We start from the raw sequence: 23,095 nt of genomic DNA on the forward strand, positions 1-23,095 counted from the left end.
CAAGAGCTCCATATTTGGGTATGTCCAGATTCCAGACACAGGAACATAGGAAGCTACCTTACACCAAGTCAGACCATTCGTACATCTGCCTCAGTATTGCCTACACTGACTGGTAGAGGCTCATCTGCATTTCAGACAGAGGCCTCATTCAGTCCAATATGGAGATGCCAGAGTCTGAACCTGGCCCTTTCTAAATACTTCTCAAGCTCATTACTTTCCTATAGTGGCAAAGCAGAAATAAACCTCCCATTTCTTACCAGATTTTCACACACATCGTGATTCATTTGCCTAGCAATATCGAGGGCTGTCTCTCCAGCTTCATTCGCTGTTAAGAAATATCAGATGACACCAAATGAGTAATAATGAGAGCAACAGACTAAGCTCTATTGATATCACCATACTTTTAGGAACGGGGGAGAAATTTGATTCAGTTCACATTTAAAGGTGAATCTTTCAAATTGGCACTTTCCAAAAGAATATGGGAACTGAAACATGTCAAAATTTACATTTATCTGAATTTTTTGACTCAGTTCTCCAACCAAACAATTACAAGAATGCATATATTAGGAGGAAATGTGCACAGGGGGAAATGAGGGGAGCTTGCCACAGCAGGAGGGGGAGACACTGCATGACTCTTCACTATCCTGATTCATCTCTGCCTCGTGATCTCCCTTCTCCCACTCACCTGCTTTAGCTTCTGCCTCTGGTTCTTGATTCTCTCTGCCACAGACTCTCCTAACTCACAAAGCCCTGTTGCCCCGTCAACCTCTGACACCTCCTCCTCCCAGGGCTTCTCCCTCTGACCACTCAGTGTCATCCCACCACCAATCCCTGGGCTGTGAGCCTTTTTCCTTTGGTGGGTTCCCCAGCAGGTTCCCCCCACCATTCCTCTGTGTCCAACCAGTCTGTGACAAGTAAGCAGTTATTTCCCCTAAATAATTTTTGTTTGGTAACTACTTACTGATTGTGATGTTGGCTCTGGCCCGTAGAAGGAGTTTTATGCATTCAGGTTTATTGTGAAGGCTGCAGTAATGAAGTGGGGTGTTGCCTTTGGAGGTCTGCTTCACCAGGCTCCCACTGGATGAGAGACAATTATTAGCCAGGCAGACTGTTTCCCATTTATAGAATACTTCATTTCTTTGACGGCTTAATTAACCAAGGAGTGGAATCTCTGTCTACAAATAACTCCCCCTAACACTCACACTCCAGATAAATGTACACTTATGACGATATATTCAGTCAGTGAGTCTAAGCAATGCAATGGTAATGCAATGGAGTATGGCTTGAATACAGTGGTGCCCCACAAGACGAATGCCTCGCAAGACGGAAAACCCGCTAGACGAAAGGGTTTTCCATTTTGGAGGTGCTTCGCAAAACGAATTTCCCTATGGGCTTGCTTAGCAAGACGAAAATTCCCCCCCGCTTCCCCCCCCCTTTATCAAAGCCGCTAAGCCGCTAATAGCCTTTTAGCAGCTTAGCCGCTAATCCTTTAATAGCCGCTAAGCCGCTAAACCGCTAATAGCGCTAATCCGCTTAGCCGCTAATGGGGTTGCTTCGCAAGACGAAAAAACTGCTAGACGAAGAGAATCGTGGAACGGATTCTTTTCGTCTTGCGAGGCACCCCTGTATAAGGAACAAATCTTGGGTTATGCAATTAAATACTGCTGAGAACTGGAAGAGAAAGAGAAAGAGATATACCTGGACCTTGCCATTATAGTGGTATCTTGGGTTACAAAGACCTCGGGTTACAAACACTTTGGGTTACAGACTCCGCTAAATTGGAAGTAGTACCTCAGGTTAAGAACTTTACCTCAGGATGAGAACATAAATCACACGGCGGCGGTGTGGTGGCAGCAGGAGGCCCCTGCTAGCTAAAGTGGTACTTCAAGTTAAGAACGGTTTCAGGTTAAGAACAGACCTCCAGAATGAATTAAGTTCGCAACCACAGGTACCACTGTACTGCCACAGCTTCAACAGCAGCAATTGACATCGCTTTGTTCTCTCCAACATTTCATTTCCTCATTAGCCAAGGGAGTTAGTGTTGCCATCACCACCCCTCCCCAGCTGTTGATAGGTGCCATTACACACACAATACACACACACACACAGCTGATCCAGCTCTCCAAGAATTAAATTCTGTTTTTGTCCAGGGACTCAATCTTCTAATTAACATGACCAAATTAAAATACATGTATATAATTGTCAGCATCATTTTTAGGGCTGGAGACTCAGAAGATAGCACAACAGCATGTAACATATAGAGAATGCCTTTTGGCACACAACAGGCACAAATTCACACATGCATGCTCAGCACTGGATGGCATGCTGAGCCTGGTGATGATTTACATGAAGGAACATGCCATTCTAGTTCAAACACCATAGAGAACTTTAATATCTTTTTCAACTCAATGGAAAGAGTGCTTAAAAAGGGGGGGGGCATGAAGAGGGGGCTGAAGAAAACTTCAGAAGAGCCCAAACAGACAACACTTCAAGTCCAAGCAGTTTCCCTTCGTCCCCAAACAATGCAGATGGCTTTTTGCAAGGAAATAGTGTGTGTGTGTCTTCCTACTCTCATTCAGGACCTTTCTGTTGTTGTTGTTGTTGCAAAAAAAAATAAAAAATAAAAAAAATCCCAAAACAAAACCCCTCAATAGTAGGTCTTACCTCAATTTATCATGAGGCCTAGGGAGTCAGCTTACCTATTCTGCACCAGAAAATCTACAATATGCAAAGATGTTCGGTCACATACTAGAACCGCCAGATGGAGAAGTGTCTCGCCTGGCTCCTTTAAACAAAGAAGAAGAAGACAAAGTGATTGTGCAACTATGTTTTGCTGCTTTCTTTGCTTACTGCTAAGTCCTAGCCATTGATCTTTAGCATCATGGAAATCACTTCCTGATGGCATTCATATCGCTCTAAAAACTTCAGGGGAAGGCTTAGGCAGGCTCTTAATTGTATTTTTCTATAATCAGTTCCTGGCATAAACTTCAAGCTAAACTACATGTTATGTGTTGTGTATTTATTTTATTAAAATGTTTATATGCTGCAAATTATGCAGGCAACTCAAGACAGTTCAACAGCAATATCCAAAAATATAATCTAAATAACCATTAAATAAATAAAGTACAGTGGATCTGTCATTATTTCTCCCTGAGAGGTTTTTTTTTTTGTAAAGGGGGAAGGGAGGCAATACTGTATATGAGATGCAAGAGACAATGGGAGAAGTACATAAAACACACAAAGGCAAAGGGGAATATGATCCTGGGTGCCAAATGCTGAGTCAAAAATAATGAAGAGGAAACAACTGTGTTGCTTTATTATGCAAGCAAAAGGCCTTGGAGAAATAGCCAAATAACTAAAGCAATGCTATTCAGTGACTCAGAGTTTATGAATCTCCTTAGTGTATAGCCTAGGCGCAAATACCTTCGTACAGGGTTCAATAAAACCTGTTCTGGTTGGACTGTGTGTGCTGCTTTCCTCCTGCAACATTGGTGTTATCTCTGCTAAAGTGTAGGTGTGCTTGTCAGCTCTTTGGGGCAGAAGAAGCCTCACCTGCCTGTACTCCAGAAGGGCCTGATTTAAATCCACCTTTTCAGCATATGCCTGAAGCAAGATAAATATATCCTTGTCTTTGACAGCATCCTGCAGGTCCTTGAGCCTGGCAGCTGGGCTCTCTGTGGTCCTCTGAGCAACATACTTCCTATCAACATACTTGGAGATGATAAAATCCTTCCGGAGAGCCCTGTAATGGTGCAAAGCACAAATTGGAAACCATGGCTCTGATGGGGCATTTTGATGCAAAGCCAGCAGAAAAGCTGATGTCAAGAATAGCCTCTAAGTCAACAAGAAGCAGAAGTTCAGAGCTTCAATCTATGGGTTGAGACTATGGGTTTCACCAGATGACCTATTTATTGAGCATTCATCATGATTTGCTTACACAAAACCTACACGGTGTTTAGGCTATGCCTGACCTCTATTGAGCATTTTTTCTGATTTGTTTGCAGGGTGGACCAGTTTAGGATATGCTTTATATTTTATGTAAAACATCTTACACCTTGCCCTTTCAGAAGCAGAAAATAAACCATTGTTTTAAAGCGTGCTCCAATAAGGGAATTAAGATCAACATATGAAACCTGGTTTCTTTTCCCTCGGCCTGATTATTATTGGCTTGCGGTAACACAGAGACAGGTTTTTTCACTAGTGTCATTGTTGTTGTAGAACGCTGACCTTGCTGAAATGCAAGAGAGGTCCATCAGTATTGGCATGCTGCCGGTTTTTGAAGTCACACCTGTTTAGACAAGCATTTGCTTGATCTCCTGCTTTAAACCTCCTGCTTTAATTGTTTTAATTGCTGTTTCAGTTCTTTTAATTGTGCTGTTTTAATAGTCTTAGGGCTTATCTATACTTAACTGTCCTCTGAGCTTTCTCATCATAGTCCACACTTTAAAACTCTGTGTCTGAGCACTCTTTCTTTCTGCTCTGGAGCTTTCCCTGAGAAAACCCATGTATCCTTGAGTACCCCCCAGAAAAAAGCACTTACTACTACTACTACTGGGATGCGGGTGGCGCTGTGGGTTAAACCACAGAGCCTAGGGCTTGCCGATCAGAAGGTCGGTGGTTCAAATCCCTGCAACGGGGTGAGTTCCCATTGCTCAGTCCCTGTTCCTGCCAACCCAGCAGCTTCGAAAGCACGTCAAAGTGCAAGTAGATAAGTAGGTACCACTCCGGCAGGAAGTTAAACAGTGTTTCCGTGCACTGCTCTGGTTCACCAGAAGCAGCTTAGTCATGCTGGCCACATGACCCAGAAGCTGTTTGTGGACAAACGCCAGCTCCCTCGCCAGTAAAGCAAGATGAGCGCCGCAACCCAAGTCGTCCGCGACTGGACCTAATGGTCAGGGGTCCCTTTACCTTTACTACCACTACTACACAACAGGGTTCTTATGTTCAACTGGGGGTGGGGGCAGGGTAGGCTAAAAAACTATCAGGATTTTACCAGGGATCTTCCTATATACCTGGCTCTCTGCATCAAAACAGCAGTGCAGGAAAGTCTGTGTCCAGACAATCTCTAAAGCCCAAGTCCTCAGGTGTTAACCTCACATCCTTATTACACATGCACTCTCTGCTAATTTAACCTACATCATTTATAAGATATTATGTCACAAGTAGTACAAGGTATTCCTATAAATTTGTTAGGCAAAATCTACCTATGGTGAAACCATGCTGCCTTATTGTCTATCTGCTATCTTCTCGTACATATCTAAGATGCACTCTTCTAACATTGACAGTAGGACCTTGTAAACAGAGAGGTAGGACTTTTGCCTTCGTTCCCTGCTTTTACACTTCTCAACTGGATTATGGACTTGATGCGTCATTGGGTCTGATCTATGCCAACAAAGTATAAAATATCTATTTTAATAGATTCCATAGTTGCCATCTCTCACAATATAACCACTTAATGCACTGGATGTAAGAAACTCTCTTTGGAAGTTCTTGCCACAATCAATTATAGACAATAAATCAATGGGTGTCACCAAAATTTGTTTTGTTCTGACATTTGGCTTGCGATGTAATGTCGGACATGTTTGGGCTTTTCCCATTGCCCACTCCCCAACACTCTTTCCCACTCACCAGAATAAAAACAAAAAAAAACACAATTAAGATTATTTACATTGCACTATTAGTAGAAGGCTTTAGAGATGCGCTGGGAAGATTGGCTTCAACAATGTCATTAAACTGTGTGTTTCCAATATTCTTTGCCAACTGCAAAACAAATAAGATGTAATTTAACACACAACAGGAAATAAAAATATAGCTATGTCAGTGCCAAGCATGTGTTTGCCCACAAGCTGCATCCTGGATGGGTCTTAAGACAGAGAAAATCACGTTAGAGTAGGAGAAATGTTGAACTATGGCAACATTTGAGCAGTACCTCTGTGTTATTTATGCCCTGCTTAGCTTAAATGTAAAGGAAGGAGTAAGGAGGAAAGTAACAACAGACACAGACACTCTCTCTGTGTGTGTACATACTATGCATTTAAAGTAAATTTAAACCCCATAATGCCCCCCAAAGAATCCTGAAAAATGAAGTTTGTCAAGGCTGCTGGGAATTGTAGCTTTGTGAGTGGCAAACTACAGTTCCCAAGATTATTTGAGGGGAAGCAATGTGCTTTAAATGTATGGTGTGCACACAGCCTGGGTTAGCAGGCAAGGTGAAACCATGCTAACGTCACAGAAAGTGGCAGCCTGCAAAATAAATGGGGTAGAGAGGAAAACAGCATAATCACCGAAGGAATGTTGTATCCAAAATAGAGCTTATTAAAGAGGTGAATCAGTTGTACTTGGAAGGGGAAATGCCATCATGAACTTTGAATGGAAGGTGGTTGTTGTAGTGCAGAACACAGTCAGAACACCCTTACCAGAAGCTCTGAGGTTGCCAGTTTGTCCAAGGCTACTGACTGAATACGGGAATGATGGACACCCATCTCTCGGTGAATGCCAGAGCATTCAATGCAAATCAGGATTCCCAAATTAATGGAGAGCCAAGCTGGGTCTGTGCAGAGTAAGCAAGAACAAAACAGGTATGGTCACCTTCCAGAAGGTGATGGACAGTATGGTAAGAAATCTTCACACTTTCGCCTCATGGAATGTTCTCAACACCTCTGAGGGCCCTCAAAAATGCCAGTGGAAGGGGTGAACATTTGCTCAGTTTACTATAGAACAATTATCTTCAAAGCTTCAAACACATAAAAATGAAATGAAATAATAGGATGCCTAGTGAAAACTAATGACTTCCTAAAAATTACTGCAACCCCCCCCCCATCCCCTGCCCACATGCCCTGGGTTGCTGTGCGAAAGAGAAACCTGGCAGACAAGCAGCGGCAAGAACAGGCCCATCTGCCATGTCCAACAAAGTCTCTTGCCAGGTCAATTCCTCCATCCACGATCACGTCATGGATGGCAGTGGTCTTATGAATCATTGACCTGGCATTGACCAGACCCTGAGGCAGGAATAGTCCTCAGACAATGTCAGTCCTCAATAATGACATGATCTGGTCATAGGATAAGTCCTCCTTCTGCTCATGATCACTGAGATTGGGTATCCCAATGCATCCCCCTTTGTAGAACCTGCCCCAGCCATTCAGGGTCAAAATGGGAAGTAGTTCAGCTGTCTCCTTTTGCACCTGATGCTGAGCAGTCACAGCACATGCTGTTTCCTGGCATGCGCTTTATCTCCTTGATGATAGCTCCGGTCAGGTCGTCCATGCTGCACTCTTCCCTGCCTTGTGCTTGTTTGAATGCCACGTTGAGAGCCTCTTCTTTACTATTGCTGAGGACAGAGACCCATCTGCAAGGCAGAAGGAAACTACTGTCAGATAAACTGAACTTCCCCACCCTTTCAGTCGGCCTAGGCCTCTGTACTGTGGACTGCATGGATGGCTACAAGTGGAAGTAAATTGAAGCCACAATCTGTAAGGAATCCAAAGTAAATACCTTCCCCATGCATGCCATTTCCTTAAGCAAAGGGATGCAAGGCAACAGATGAGCTTGAAGATGGAACTTCAAACCACACTATGATGTTGTTAGGACACTTTGCTAAGATGGAAGATGCTGGACCCATAAGCAGAGGTCCCACCTGCACCTGGGCCACTATAGCAGGAGACTGCAGTTCCCATCATTCCTGACCACTGACTGTGCTGGATGGGGCTAATGGAAGTTGGTGTCCAACAACATCTGGAGAGCCACAGGTGTCCCATTCCTGCAGCAGGGGGATGCAGGCACACATATATCCCTGTGAGTTCTGTTGGTTTAATGTAGCGGAGGTCAGCCTACCCCCTACAGGAAGAATAACAGAACCATGCATAATGTGTAGTTCTGCTCAAAGCCCAAATAAATGGTTGGGGCTTTTCCCTAACATGAGAAAACAATAAACATAGAAGTGTCACCTGTTGCACTTTTTCAATCCACACAGGTCTTAAGGGCTCCATCCCTCCTCCTCAATACTTACATGGTACATTCCTGTTCGTCCTCTGCTAGAAAGTGGTATGTTCGGTTATCTGAAATAAACACACACACACAGAGTAAATTTGTTTTAGAAAAATTATCAGAGCACAAAATAATCCCCCAGAATCTCCCAACAAACCATGAGCTGTTAAGTAAACCAAGGTTTGTTTTTGATTTACCACTCATGGTTTATTAGGAGGTGATGAAACATGAGCCATGGCTTAGCCCTAGGTTGCACAACTGCAGCACAGCTGGGGGAGGAGCAAAATGCTCTGGGGACCTGCATGCTTGCTTATTCTCACTAAACCATGATTAGATTTACTGGTACATTATGTGTAAATGGGCCAAGGTCACCCAGTGAGAAAGGAATGAAATTCAAAGATAAGGTAAGGTTTAAGATGCATTCCCTCCCCGGACTCCTACAAAAAAACCCTCTTCACCTATACCTTTCCTATGAAGCACTATAGAAAAAGGGTGCTCTTTGAAATGCTTCCTCAGAAAATGAGGACTTACGTGAAATAAGATCAAAGCACTTCCTGTCATCCACGTTTGGCTTCACTTGGCAAGTGAGCAAATTCAGCTTGACTGGAGTGCGATTTAGCTAGATGATGAAAAAGAAAAGAATATTGTAAGTCAATTTCAACAGTGTCCAGCTGCACAACATACATACAATATGGATTATGCACATACGAAACAGAAATAAGGTGGGTCTTCACTACACACTCATCATTCTAATCACCACTAGACCAAATACTGGTGTATGAAGAGCAACAGCAAACATTGTTCAGAACCAGGAAAAACTCACTCCTGACCCCTGGGATAACAAGTGCTTCTTTTAAGGGATACTTCCTGTTTCACTTTTGTAGGGAAGGTGAACTTTGGAAGTACCCTAATAAAGTTATTGTACGTAACTGGTTTCTGAAGAAGCTTATTCTCTAATCCATCTACACCGAACAGGTTCTAAGACGAAGCATAATGCCTACCGTGCTGTGTGAGATGGTCAGGTAGCCATACCTGACTGTGCACTTTCTCTTCTGCCAGACCTTTCTTAAGCTGAAATTTAAAAGTAACATTACATTAAACAGAAAACAGAAAGTCTCAGGTGGGAGACCCAACCTGTCAAATACTAATTCCAACCACTTCACTAGGGTAAGTGCATCAAAGGGCATGATGGAAATAAACATGATGGCTGTCATCCTAAATTAATTTACAGAAGTTCATGGGAGGAGTGTCTACTGTTGTTTTCCCCTCCTACACTCACAAAAGTCTCTCCGGAGGACTCACTTGAACAAGCATCTTAGTGACAACATCACATCTCTTATTTAGCCCTTGTTACAACCACATATTAAACTACATAGGATATTTCTAAAATGACATTGGGTTACATACAAACATGACACAACTCAGTCTGCCAATTTTTGTGAGGGTAAGGCATGGACCTTTAACCAGCAGCATAACAAGCAGGAATTCAGCAACACATGTCCCTCTTCTCAACATGGAAATGCATGATGAGAAATTTCATCCATTGAAGTTTCGCCTGTTCGGTAGTTGCTTGTTTCTTTGTTTTGTTTGTTTATAGTCTGCTGTGCCATATAAAATCTTTCCAAGGCAAGCTTGAAGAATGATTTGGTTCACATGTCACATTAAATCATAGTTAAAACAAACAAACAATGGTTTAATGTGAGCACATGGTGTGCTGGTGCATGCTGCTGAAAGGGTAGACATTTCTCTACTCCTTCACTACCACTGCTGGGAAGCAAGCCAGAGTCTGTTTTGTCATGCTGCCCAAATCCAGGTTTGTGGTTTGCTTCTCTCCAAACAAACCATGAGCAGTGAAACTAAGGCTTGCTTTTGGCTTGATACTCATGGTTTGTTTAGAGGAGAAAAATCATGAGCCCAGGTTTAAATATCACAACAAGCCAAACTCTGGCTTCTTTCCTGGCAGAGTGGTAACAGTATGGGTGCAAGAGGAGTAGACAAAACTTTTCAGCAGCATGTGCCAACACACTGTGCATCCACATTAACCCATTGGTTGTTTTAAACTATGGTTTAATGCAATGTGTGAACCAGACCCATGAGTGTGGAGAATGCTGCTGAGTTCAGGTTCTGCTTGCAGGCTTCCCATAAGCATCTGGTTGGCCACTGTGAAAACTGGACTTACATGAACCATTAGCCTGATTCAGCAGGCTCTTCTTATGATTTTGTTGTTGTAAACTGAGCTCACAAAATATATTTGCAGTTGCCAGATCTGAAGTGGTTTCACTTACCCATCACTTTTCTTAAAGAGACTCCCAGATCTCTCTGTGCCATACTGCTTATTTCCCTGTAACTGGTGCATGCTGTATCTCAGTGGCTTGCTAACAGAATTCTGTTGGGAAACAGAACAGCTTTGCAGCACTTTGTAGTTTTTCTGAAGTACAAATCTAATATTGGCCTAGGGTTCAAAAATCTAAGCTTCATGCTCTTACAATTATTCCAAACCTCTGTTCACATTCACCAAAAACATTTGTGAAATAGAGTTCCTTATTTTCTGGCTCCAGCACACTAGAATTTTAATGTAAACCCACCCAATTTGCACATTCTGAACCAAGATGGAAACTGAAACATAGCTGTCTCTCAAAATCTGTCCGAATTTTGCAATACAGGTCTCAAACCAAACAAGATACACAAAACTGCACATATTAAGGGAAAGCTTGCACACAAAATGAGCTTATTAGTCAAAGTAACATGGAAAAATACATATTGCGGGAAATGATTTGCCCAAATCCATACCAATGGCCACGATGCATACAAAATATGTATATTAGGAGAAATGTGCACAAAATTGCATGAAGATTTTTGAGTACTTTTTTTTTTAAAGCACACTGATGAGGAAACTGAACTTAAGATTGAAACAATGTTGAACTAAGGGAAACCAAATTAGCTAATTCATCCATCCCTATTCCTAGGCAAAAGGAGATGCTCCCTCACCAGTTTTACCTCCTTGGGCTCCAGCTGCAGCGCTGCTTTCAGCTGATCGCGAAGAGAGCACAACTGCTTCTTCTCCTCGTCCTGCTTGGCCTTCATCTGAAAGGGCAGCGCAACAAACATTCCATCAAGCAAGGGAGTTCTTCCATCTGCTGCTGCTAAATCCCTTCAGTAGGCATTTCCTTCCTGTTTTTAGATTCTACACTGAGTAACTCTGCTATGTATACTGCAGAGATGGGGAGGCCGTGGCCCTCCAGTTCCCAAAACAGTTCCCAGCCAGCTTGGTCAATGGTCACTCCCAATGGGAGCTACTGTCTAACAACAATATCACTTGGAGGGCCATAGGCTTCCCACACTTACAAAGACTAAAAGTAACTAAGGCTGATCACCACTTGCAAAAGTCCCCGCTTAGATTTTCATGTGCCTGCACTTTTAGGCCACATCCAGTTCTGTCACACTATTATAGTGCTCTTCTATGGATCCACATGGCTGACAGGAACCAGTGCAGGTGAAAAAACAGGATATGCATTTTGTATTAATAATAGTTGTGTCCTCTGCACCCGAACAGAATATCACAGGGCAGTGACCTAACAATGGGTATTTTCTGCTCCTCCTCCTGCACTGTATAATGCCTCTTCTTCTGTCATACATGGAGCAGCAACCATCAATTGTTTCAGAAGTCTTGTCAAGACTTACCTTTTTGCCTTTTCCCGGTCATAACATTGGAACCTGTTTTACATGTTTATGTGTTTATAATATTGCTGTTTTATTGGTTTTAGTTCAATGATATTATACTATGCCTTAAAAGCAGTAGACATGGTGACAATATTATTGTGAAGGGGGAAATACATACAATTTGCCTATTCTCCTGCTGTAGCTTTTATGATTTGATTATGTTCTGATTTTTAGATAGCTTTTGAGTTTTTTGTTGCTTTCATTTAAGTTAGTCACGACCATTAATTTCAGCAAAGTCTGCTCTCAGCAAATGTTAGTCGAACACAACCCTCTGAAACTGATGAAGCATACTCACACTCTGAAGCTCAGGAGTAAGATTCTCTATAAACTGTTTGTGCTTCTCTGTTGCCTTTAAACATGCCTGGAAAAAACTGTCAGAAAAACATTGTGGAACGAAAGTAGAAAAAGGATATTCCCAGTTCCCACCCCAGAGGCAAAGCACAGCCATCATAGCTAGTAGCCACTGATACCCTTTATCCTCCATGAATTTGTCTAATCCTCTTTTAACACCCTGTGGAAGGCCCACCCACCAGATGTCAAAGAGAAGAACAACACATTCTGAGTTGCTAGCCATCACTGCCTCCTGTGCGAGTGACTTCTATAGTTTAACTATGCACTGCGCGAAAAAGGGCATTATTTAATCAGTCCTGAATCTTCCAACATTCAGCTTGGTTGGACAACCACAAGTTTTAGTGGTATGAGAGAGAAAAACTTTATCTACTTTATCCATTCCGTGCACAATTATATAAACTTCCATCACGTCACTTCATACTCACTTTTTAACAGAAATATAAAATCCTAAATGCAACTTTTCCTCATGGGGAGCCACTCCACCCCCTTGATTACTTTGCTTGCCCTTTTCTGAGCCTTTACCAGCTCCACAATGTCCCTTGGGGGTATTCCAAACATGGTTGCATAATCCAGGGCTTAATCCAGATTGGAATGTTCTGGAACTCCCTTAAGGCTGGGATGGGACCTTTTTGAGTCTGGGGGCTGCAGTGGAAAACTGTAAGGGGCCACATTTCATAAGCAAGCAGGGCCAGAATCAAAAGTGGGTGAAGTTGGGCAGCGCAGTATCGCACATCTTGAACACACAGGCACAATCACACAAGTTACTTAACGCAGACGTATACTTAAGGGCAAGGCTTAAGGGTTGTAAAGATGTAATGTGGGGAAGCTCTGCTATGGGGAAAGAAGACTGTTCAGAATAACAATAAAAAAAGGTGTGGCGAGAGAGATCTCACACACACTATAAATGAAAAATAAATGAATATCATAAGGCTCTCCTACAGAAGCTCATGATGTAATACTGTTGGGATGCTCAAGAATTTATTGCAACTTTGTGAGGAATGAGAATATAGGAACTGAATGCACTTACTTGAACTGGGAGTTGCAGTGATGGATGTTGTTCTGCAGCAAGTCAACTCCTTTCTTGGTGTTAATCTCATTCACTTTAATTAGGTACTGGAGGGAAAGTGAACATGGACCTGCTGAGTTTACTTATTTTGTTTTGCTTACTTATGCCTCCTCTGCTCAAATAGAAAACAATGTTCTGCAGTGATTTGTTTTGTTTAAAAATGCTTCCCCCAAATTACATGACTTTTTTTTGGTAAATTGTACCTTGCATCATTAGCATAATTAATTTGCTACATGAACTATATAATACACTAATTGTTCTTCAAAGACAGCACAATAAACTGGCTAAGATCTAGATTTCTTGTAAGCAGAACTCAAAGGAAGTTTCTGCTGCTGGAAAGTGGCCACATAGGGAATTTACCGCTTATTCCCTCTTCCCTCTGCAGCCCCTGTGCAATCCAGAAAGCTGCTCTTAAGGACCACGAGACTCACAGAACAAAATGGAAGGTGGTACAAAGTAAGAGGGCAACAATCAGGAAAAATTGCCTCCCCCTGTCCTTTCCCCAGTGGAATCTTCCACTGGATCTCAGTCCCTTCCATGAATAAAAGGAGCCCTTCCGTTTATGGAAAGACAAATCTGGATCAAACTCTTTGTATTTAGATAACTTAAATCAGTTCCGTTTCCCCTCCTTCAAATTCTAAAAAAGGCAGATATTATACAGTGTTTACATTGTCTTTTAATTTACCCTTGACAACTCATTCTTACTTCCACAGCTACTAGTGTAGAAGGAGTATTTTCCCCCTAACAGTGAATAGAAACACATTCAGTTGCTGCTGGTGGATATGTTGTTAAGATATCCCTTTAAAAGTAAAGGACCCCTGGACAGTTAAGTCCAGTCAAATGTGACCATGGGGTGTGGCGCTCATCTCGCTTTTCAGGCTGAGGGAGCCAGCGTTTGTCCACAGACAGCTTTCCAGGTCGTGTGGCCATCATGACTAAACCACTACTGGTGCATGGAGGACCATGACGAGTGCCAGAGCGGCACCTATATAACCACATTGCATTGTACCAAAGAGAATACACTCTCAGGAGGAAGCATTGCATTTCCCCAGGTACAAAACACAAAGCATTAAGACTTTTCAAGTGCTGGAGAAATCTGATATCCTGGCAACTGAGCCACAATCCTGAAAACTGCACAGAAACAAAATAGAGGTCCAGCGCCGAGGGCCTTGTGGTGGTCCCCTCACTGCGAGAAGCCAAGTTACAGGGAACCAGGCAGAGGGCCTTCTTGGTAGTGGCACCTGCCCTGTGGAACACCCTCCCCCCAGATGTCAAAGAGAACAACAACTACCAGACTTTTAGAGGACATCTGAAGGCAGCCCTGTTTAGGGAAGCTTTTAATGTTTGATGCATTACTGTATTTTCATATTTTGTTGGAAGCCGCCCAGAGTCGCTGGGGAAGCCCAGCCTGATGGGCGGGGTATAAATAATACATCATTATTATTATTATTATTATTATTATTATTATTATTATTATTATTAAAGCAAGCACACATTTATTGTAGAGAAATGTCTTACATCTGGACTCAACTTCTGTTTGTACTGTAATATTTTTTTTCTAGGTTGCGCACAGTATCATGTAGGAACCATTGTTTCATTCCATCAACAATGAATGTAAAATCTTTAGCGGAGGAGAATGCCTTCTTAAAAAAATTATTGCATCTACTTGGCCTGCAAGTGCCCTACTTATGGAGTTCAGAGATGCTTCCTTTCTCCTAAATGAAGTAATAGTTTGCAACTATTATTATTATTTACATAACAATTTAAATGATCTGATATCTGTCCCATAAAGGGAAATAGACAGACTATATCAGTGTTGTCAAGCAGACTGATCCACACAGGAAACAAAAGGAAGAAGCACTTTTTCATCTGCCCCACTCACCTCACACATGTGTAACTGGAACATCCTTCGTTCCTTTTCCATCTCCTCAGCAATCTCCCCTCCTGCAACCTCTGTCCGTACCATCCCATACTGTTTTGCCAGCTCTCGTTTTTCCTTCTCTATCTTTGCACTGAAATTTAGAAAGAGACAGTATTTATTAATGGCTGTGTGCAGGTGTATTTTGCTAGAAACAATTCCAGGTACAGAAGCAATCACTGGCTTAAGGGGGAAAGGCCAACTTACAGTTTGCTCTCATAGTCTTTATAGGCTTTCTCAAAAGGCTTTTTAAAGTCCTATCAAGAGACAAAGAAACTAAGACTTAATAAATCTAGTTGTTGTTTTATTTCTTCTTCCCTATTTCAGTACTTTCAATGCACCTCATATTTCATACAGATTGCTAAACTGTTATGCTGCCCTATATGGGGTGAAGAGAATCAAACCTTTATTTTCCCTGCCTGCTATTTTCATGCTTTTTATAGTGCATCTCAATACTTGATCCCACAGGATTAAAAAAATGGAAAGAGAGCCATTTGTGCCTCCTTGAAGTTCTTGGAGGAAAGACAGAATGCAAATGTAAAAATGAATGAACAAAAATCTAAGCAATCTCACAGTAATAACAGGACAGAAACACATTTTTCAGCATCTATTTACTCACCCCTTTAAAGTCTCCCTTGATCAGTGAGTCCAGGGAAAAGTGAATGTTGTGATACAGGCTCAGCAACTACAAAAAGAGAGAGTTCAATATATAGCTAGCACTAATGGCTTCTTCATATTATTGAGTGCTCTCCAGCAATAGATGATAATCTCAGGCATCATTTTCATTTAGAGAATACAATACTGCAGATTTAGGGCTTTGTTTGCTTGTAACAACCTAAATAAAAACATATAGATCCAACTGGCACTATGGGAATGCAAAAACAAGTGCAACAAGCAAGCAATCTCAATCTTTTGAGTATTACCCCAAACTCTTAAAGCATCTCTGTAGTCCAGTCCAAAACTTTACAGGTCTCTTCAGAGGCAATGTCTTTTCTCAGAGATGCCAAACCAATTTCAGTAAAGGAAAACCAGAAGGCCTTTTGTATGAGAGACATTAACACCAAATAGCCTAGTCTATTTGATATAGCAAAACACCAGTAATATGTGGCTTATAATGCCACCTAGTCCAGACACCTGCTGGAATCTGCTGGATCAACCCAGTGGCCCATTTCTCACAGTGGACATCCTGGAGGTCCTTGAGCATTTTGTGCTTTAGAAATGTGTGTTGTATTTATGATTTTTATTGTAAGCCCCCTTTGGAGATCCAACTTTTAATTAAAGGTGGGGATGGAAACGTTTAAAATAAAGTAGAACAAATAAAACCAAAAATAATTGCATTATTGTTTTAGCTTGTCAAAAAGGAATGGGAAAGGAGGGAATCAAACTGTAGGCTTATTTGCAAGCCCTAATTTCAGTAAGTAAAGGCAAGGTAGCCTTTTGAGATTCTCCCATGGCCTTTGCTCTTCTCCTTAGGGCCCGGAAGGGAAGACTGACACCATTGACCATGCCCCTGTCATCATGCTTCTGTTTTTCAGAGAAATCTGTGGGTGCGGAGAACAGTTTCATACCAGGCTCTTGACAGCATCAAGCAGCTCCCGTGAGAATGAAGCAAAGGTGATGAAGGCTTCAGCTAGCTTCTCATCACTGTTGTTGTGATAGTTCCCTGAAAACCTCTCCTGGGTAATAATGTGAGCTTCTAAGTGGTTAATGAGATCTGCAGAAGCAAAATTTGTTTGAACATTCATGTACGCCTTTCTGAAACAAACAAAAAGATTCCCTAAAATGATAAAACAGTGAGCTACCTGTTTGACTGAATTAGCAATGAAAGCCCTGACACATTGATTCAGGAGTAAGTCAAGTGGTTATGCTTTGTTAAGTTGCTTTCTTGCTAACAATCAATAAATTATGGAGTGATATTTTCTTAATGGCAGCTATTAACTACAATTTGTTTGTACATGGCAAAAGAAAGGTACAATTTGGGCAGAGTGAAATGGAGGAGAGGGGCAGATGGAGAGAGCTGCCAATACGATGAAGGATTTTGACATTGTGCAGCTTCTGCCTTTGGGAACCTGACCCAACTGCAGGACCAGCAATTCTGCAACCTGTTTTTAGGAATCCATTTGTTTCCAAGAAACTCTACTTTCCAAGAAACTCTACTATTTTAAACAGCTGTTGTAATGAGAGTGATTTATATATGAAGTTAGATAATAATAATGAAAGAACCAATGTTTAAATGTCTAAAAAAGGATAATATATGTGTTTATTGAGTAATTTGGATAATAAGTAATTTAAACTTAAAATGCAATTGAAAGTACAAAAGAAACACATGAAACAAGGCAATAATTTGCTGACAAATTTATTATCAAGAATGCAATGTGCGGGAGATGTGGGGAAGTCCGTTAGTGGATTGAAGCAAGCTTTGGAAATAATCTGGTTGTTTTTTTCCCTTGTTTTCTTTGTTTTTCTGTGTTGTTTATACCTATCTGGAAAAAATGCAATAAAATTTTCAAAAAAAAAATAAACAGCTGTTGTAAAGATGACACCCCTGGATTTCACATTGCTCAGGGAAGCGAGGAACATGGGGAACTACTGATACAGTGGTACCTCGGTTTAAGAACGATTCAGTTTACAAACTCCGCAAAACTGAAAATAGTGTTCTGGTTTGCAAACTTTACCTCAGTCTAAGAATGGAATCCGAACGGTGGAAGGGCACTGGCGACGGGAGGCCTCATTAGGGAAAGTGCACCTCAGTTTAAGAACGGTTTCAGTTTAAGAATGGACTTCCGGAACGGATTAAGTTCGTAAACCGAGGTACCACTGTACAGAGTTCTGATCATTGGTCTGTCTTGCCTATGCTGCCTGACAGTGACTTTCCAGACAAGAGTCTTTTCTAGTTCCATCTGGAAAAACCAGGAGCTCTGCCTGGGACCTTCCACATGCAAGGAATGTGCTCTACCACTGTTGCCAAATTATAAAGATTTCGTTATCATTTTAATGTGGTTATCACACATTTTAAAATATAGGGTAATGGTTCCCTGCATGGAGTATCCTAAGCACAATATGACTTGTTGTGAGTAAAGTTTTTGAGTGTGCACACATCAATAAATAATGATGATGATGATGTTGCACTCCACCCCAACCTCCAAGTGGTGCTTACTCAGAGTTCTGTTTCCTTGGAATGAGGGACAGCACCGTCTGTAGTGTCTTTAGGATATATGGTTTAGTAACACATATGGACAACCTGAGCCTAAAATGAGGGGGTTCACAGCATTAAAACCTCAAAAGATCTTGCTTCTGCCATAGCCACAGCCGTGGTTTCTAGCAGAAATCAAGCATGGCTCTCCCTCTCCAGCTTCTGCCTGCAGCCTGTTTTCCTCTCTCACACACAAGTGCCCTGGCACTTCCAACTACCAATTAAGTGAGGGAGGGGGCCCACCCATTTGTTCTCTGGCACAGAGTAACTTGATCCTTATGGCCATTAACTCACACACACACACAAAAACCTTGCCTGACTAGTTCAACAATGAGATCCTCCAAGATATTTTAACCCTTGCTGGTTCCATGACCCCAGGAATTAGAAGGGAGTCAGGCATCATGCAGATTAACCCCCCACAACTCACAACAATATTATGAATGCAGTATGCCATTTAATTGCCCAAGCGGCTTGCAAGTTGTTTACAAAATCAACTGCAAAAATATTAGCACACTAATCTAAAATATTGTTATAAGTCTGAGGTGTTAAGGTATGTGCCAGACTCCTCTAATCTCTGGATCCAGCAAGTGTTAGAATTTAATCAAGGCTTTTAATTCTTGGAATAGTCGGGCTAGTGATAACCTGGATGACAGGCCATGAAGAGGGAATAAGGGGCTAGGCACAAGATGGCAAATCGGTGGAGCCCCTTCCCTCAACAAATGAAGTCAGAGTTTAGAGTGGAGAGTTGGAGCAGTAATGTGACACAGAATCAAAGCAGTGCACAGAGACAGAAAGAGAGAGAGACAGACAGGAGAGAGGGAGAGAGAGAGAGAGAGAGAGAGAGAGAGAGAGAGAGAGAGAGAGTCATCTGCTTGAATCCAAGATTGCAGCTATGGGAGAAACAAGACCCTTTTGGGGTGTTGATGCTATTAAATGCGCCCTCCCCCATCATAGGCGTAGGTATATATGGGTAAATAAACCATATACTGTATCATAAAAGCACAACCCCACAGTCTCCACTGTGACTCATTCCAAAAGGAAACACGAACCCTGAATAAGCGCCTGGAATCTCACAACACTAGGAGATTGGGATGGCATGCAATAAAAGAAATCCATTAAAACAACACAACAATTAAAAGAACAAATTAGAACTATTAAAACAGGAGGCTCCGGTCAGGAGATTAGGGAATGCTTGTTTAAACAGGTGTGTGTATGCATAAAAGCAAGATGTGTCTTTCAAGATCTCAACTATCAACTACATCTATGGTTGCCAAATTCTGTCTGCAACCCTATACATACTTGCCAAAGAGCAATTATTACCATTCAATTAATTTAATAGGATTTAATAGGACTAGTAGACATGTATAATATTGCATTGTAAGACTCTGAGAGGGATCGTCTTCCTATAAGAATTGATAAGTGGACACTGGTAAAATTAGCCCTTTTAAGGAACCCTTAAAGGTACAGGAAAATTCTCAGGGCCTCTGGGCTGGGCAGCCCATAGCACATCCCCAATGACAGTCTGACCTTGTCCAGTTGTGTGCTCTGCTTTCACTGCTTTCCTCATTTTTTGCAGAATGATTCGATCAGAATCTAAAGCCTAAAGGCATTAAAGAAAAAAGAAAAAGACATCCTAAGCACAAGCTGCTGTCCCAAAGCAAAACAAAGTTTATAAATATACAAAAATTATTATGCATGATAAGGTTATATTTTTCTAGGTGCAAAACAGAATTCAAGTTGCCCCAAGGGCTACTGGGATAAACAAACCAGTAAATGACCACTCTCCTCTATTTGGAAAATCAAATCATGTTGGTCTTCTATATCACGTCCAGCTGTATACCCACGACATTGTTTTGAGGAGGAACTCTGGATAACTCAAAAGCTTTGTGCCCCTCACCCTCATTACTTTAACATTCTAAAGCTGCTCTCTTGAAATTATGGATGCTGCTTTCGATATTCCTGCCTCTCGTGCACACTGAGTTCATGCAACATTTCCGTTTCCTGATGTGCAAGCTTTTCTTTTCAGCCCTCAAACTATTCATATTTCCAAATGGTTTCCTGTTTCCAGCTTTTCATTTTATCTTAACATACTGCCCTAAGGCTCTTTTACTGTTTTGTGGGTTCTGCTAAACTGCATTATGCAAAGCTTGATCAGGCATCCTGGCCTTTGGATTTCGCTTCACAAATGAGCCCAACATTTGGAAACTGAAGGGCAGATATGCAACGGATTTCATAAGAGGAAATGAGAAGGTGAGAAGGGCAGAAGTGGTTTCAAGTTAGTCAGAGGACAGTTTGGTGGTGGCTCCCACACTCCTACACAGATAGCTGTGAGATATAATTGCATTTTGAAAGGGTGCCCTATAGGAACACAGGAAACGAGGTCAATGTTGTCTACTTTGACTGGCAGGCAGCTCTCCAGGTTTTCAGACATGGGACTGCTTGGAGAGGCTGAGATCTGAAACTTGGACATTTTGCATGCTCTACCGCTGAGCCACAGCCCTTCCCTTATAGATGGTAAGAACAATGTGGTTTAGTTAGTATCAGAGCAAAGCAAACAGATATACCGGTATCACATGGACAACAGTGCAATTTATTTATTTCTTTTAACACCAACAGTGCAATCCTATACATGCTTTCTTGCCCCATTTTAGCCCTAGGTATACAATTGCCTTGCTTGCCAGTCTTCTAATAAATGCAAAGTTGCTGAGGACAAGGACTTAAGCCACTGAATAGGGATGAGAATAACTCCGAAGGCAATTTTATGTCCTAGGTCACTGTGACACAGGGGCAAGTCAGCATGTCTTAGGATGTGCTTTCTCCCAGGTGACTTTGGTACTCATGGAAGGGGCCTTCCTTTGGGTTCCTTCTGTCAGTGAGGAGAAATCTGACAAGATATCAAGTAGAGGCTCTTGCCTGCAACATAGCTATGGAATCTGTTCCCCCAGATGTGGTCCTTCGGTCATTTAGGAGGCAAGTGAATACTGCCTGTTTAGAAGAAGTGGTTTCTGTTAATTTCATTGGCTGGATGGGCAGTTCTGTATTGAATAAAAGTTCCCCTGAAGCTTGTGCTATTTGGTTTTTCGAGCTCATTTATGGGAATTGGTTGTTCTCTGTTAATCTCTATGGACATTGTGCAAGCTGTTTTTAGCTTCCTCTTTTGAAGGAAATGTGGGGTACAAATCCTTAAATAAATAAAAATAACTGCACCCATCTTCGCTCCTCAGTTTGTCTATTTCCCTGCACAGAGTGAGGAACACCCAGCAGCAAATTCTCCTCATGGGATCCCAAGATCTCCCCCTCGGCTTTGGCTTCGGCCCAGCCGCCGCCACCTCCTTCCTTGAACCCTCTCTTACCTCCTCTAGGCTGCAAACGGTGTTCCTGCATTTGCCCATGTGGCTAGAAAAGGAGGAGGTGGTGGGAGAGCTGAGATCCTCTTGGGTCTGGGAGATAAAGTCCTGGACAGAGATAAGCTCAGGCATCCTGCTTCCTTAACGCCTTGTTGCAGATCAGATCCAGAGAAGCAGCAGCGTCAGACTGCCAGGCCACAGAAAAAGGGGAACTCAGGATTGAGAGGAAGCAGCTAAGGGTAGCTGAGAAGGCCACAAACGCCAGAAAGGCAGAGTGACGGCCGCTGTCCCTCCATGTCCACAAGTTGCAAAGAGCTGGCCTCTTGCCACTGCTTCCCCTCCCCAAAACACACACACACACACACACACACACACACACAGTGTACTACTCAGAGTTTGTTAAATACTGTTTAACATGGGAGCCAACTGCTAGGGGCTGGGGTCCCTTCACCTCACCAATAAAATATTTGAGGGGACTCCCACCCCAAAAAGTTGTGTGTGCCGTGTCTACTGATCGATTATGTGGGGTGGGGCTTACCTCCCCGCCCCCAATATTTTATTCAAGTTGGCACCCCTGACTGTTTCTGAATCCTCACTGGAACCTAGTAATTCTCTCTCTCTCTCTCTCTCTCTCTCTCTCTCTCTCTCTCTCTCTCTCTCTTTCTCTCAGGGAGTAGGGTTATTCATTATGTTTACTACTTGAACAGCTACATTCTGTTTAAACCATCCAGTCCTACTTCAAATATAAAGAATCAAAATATGGGGGAGCAGGAGAGGCTTTGAAATCACCCATCAACACTTAGTACCTGAATAGTACAGACCAGGTTACCTGGTCACAATTTTCTCCACTATAGTGAGGTGTATTGCATTTCCAGTCGGCTGCTTAACCCTTGAGTTGCTTTTTAAGCTTAAAACTGCTCACCCTTGGTTGCTTCTTCACCTGCAGGGGAGAGAAAAACACACACACACACACACACACACACAGAGAGAGAGAGAGAGAGAGAGAGAGAGAGAGAGAGAGAGAGAGAGGAACCCCAGAGCTTCATCAGAGTTTTAATTCAAAATTGTTAGAGGGCACAAGGTCACAGAAGGCTAATCTACTTTTTCAAGAGCACAAGTAAGTTGTTGGACTGACACAGTGTGCTCCCCCCCCCCCCCGCACAATTGCCCCAGCAGAGCAGATCTGCATTTGGAAATTTGCCTCTATGTGTGACTCACTCTGGTTGTATCAAAAAAAATATCTGTAGAAATATGCATTTCTGGGGAAAAACACCACTCTGTAATTTGCAAAAGTGGCAGTGTTATTTATTTTTAAAGTGCATGTAATCTTTAAAGAACAGCAAAAATCATGTTATATCAATGTCACTGTTTCACAGGGTAAAAAGACACAAGCAGCATTTCAGCTAATACAGGCAATGGGGGGGGGGCATTACCTTTGTCCAAGACAGTTTTCTGTTGCCAAGACAACACATTTTCTTTCCTCCAAAAGAGCAGTATCTTGCTGGGGAAATCGAATT

The 23,095-nt window shown here is 42.2% G+C and overlaps 1 protein-coding gene across 7 annotated transcripts in view; it reads right to left on the reverse strand.

The window, feature by feature from the left end:
- LOC114599468 (arf-GAP with SH3 domain, ANK repeat and PH domain-containing protein 1-like) overlaps positions 1 to 22,744 on the reverse strand; it is a 33,327-nt gene extending 10,583 nt beyond the window's left edge. For 2 of the 7 annotated variants that reach the window (XR_013392987.1, XM_077929150.1), the window contains exons 1-20: positions 21,585 to 21,921; positions 19,759 to 19,831; positions 16,607 to 16,752; positions 15,658 to 15,723; positions 15,246 to 15,295; positions 15,003 to 15,132; positions 13,082 to 13,167; positions 11,999 to 12,074; positions 10,972 to 11,067; positions 10,269 to 10,369; positions 8,985 to 9,054; positions 8,515 to 8,602; positions 8,006 to 8,054; positions 7,182 to 7,345; positions 6,417 to 6,550; positions 5,669 to 5,760; positions 3,553 to 3,742; positions 2,700 to 2,785; positions 962 to 1,077; positions 258 to 325 (exon numbers count right to left, since the gene is read on the reverse strand). Coding sequence is in view for 6 of the 7 variants with exons in the window: in XM_077929150.1 (XP_077785276.1) it covers positions 258 to 325; positions 962 to 1,077; positions 2,700 to 2,785; positions 3,553 to 3,742; positions 5,669 to 5,760; positions 6,417 to 6,550; positions 7,182 to 7,345; positions 8,006 to 8,054; positions 8,515 to 8,602; positions 8,985 to 9,054; positions 10,269 to 10,369; positions 10,972 to 11,067; positions 11,999 to 12,074; positions 13,082 to 13,167; positions 15,003 to 15,132; positions 15,246 to 15,295; positions 15,658 to 15,723; positions 16,607 to 16,752; positions 19,759 to 19,831; positions 21,585 to 21,710 (2,007 nt within the window). In the remaining variant the exon portion in view is untranslated. Of the gene's footprint in view, positions 1 to 257; positions 326 to 961; positions 1,078 to 2,699; positions 2,786 to 3,552; positions 3,743 to 5,668; positions 5,761 to 6,416; positions 6,551 to 7,181; positions 7,346 to 8,005; positions 8,055 to 8,514; positions 8,603 to 8,984; positions 9,055 to 10,268; positions 10,370 to 10,971; positions 11,068 to 11,998; positions 12,075 to 13,081; positions 13,168 to 15,002; positions 15,133 to 15,245; positions 15,296 to 15,657; positions 15,724 to 16,606; positions 16,753 to 19,758; positions 19,832 to 21,584; positions 21,922 to 22,384 lie in introns of those variants that run through there. The other 5 variants (XM_028734766.2, XM_028734765.2, XM_028734771.2 and 2 more) reach the window with 5 other exon arrangements.
- Between the last annotated feature and the right edge of the window lie 351 nt (positions 22,745 to 23,095).

The sequence above is a fragment of the Podarcis muralis genome, chromosome 5 (genome assembly GCF_964188315.1).
Source record: "Podarcis muralis chromosome 5, rPodMur119.hap1.1, whole genome shotgun sequence".
Taxonomy (NCBI): domain Eukaryota; kingdom Metazoa; phylum Chordata; class Lepidosauria; order Squamata; family Lacertidae; genus Podarcis; species Podarcis muralis.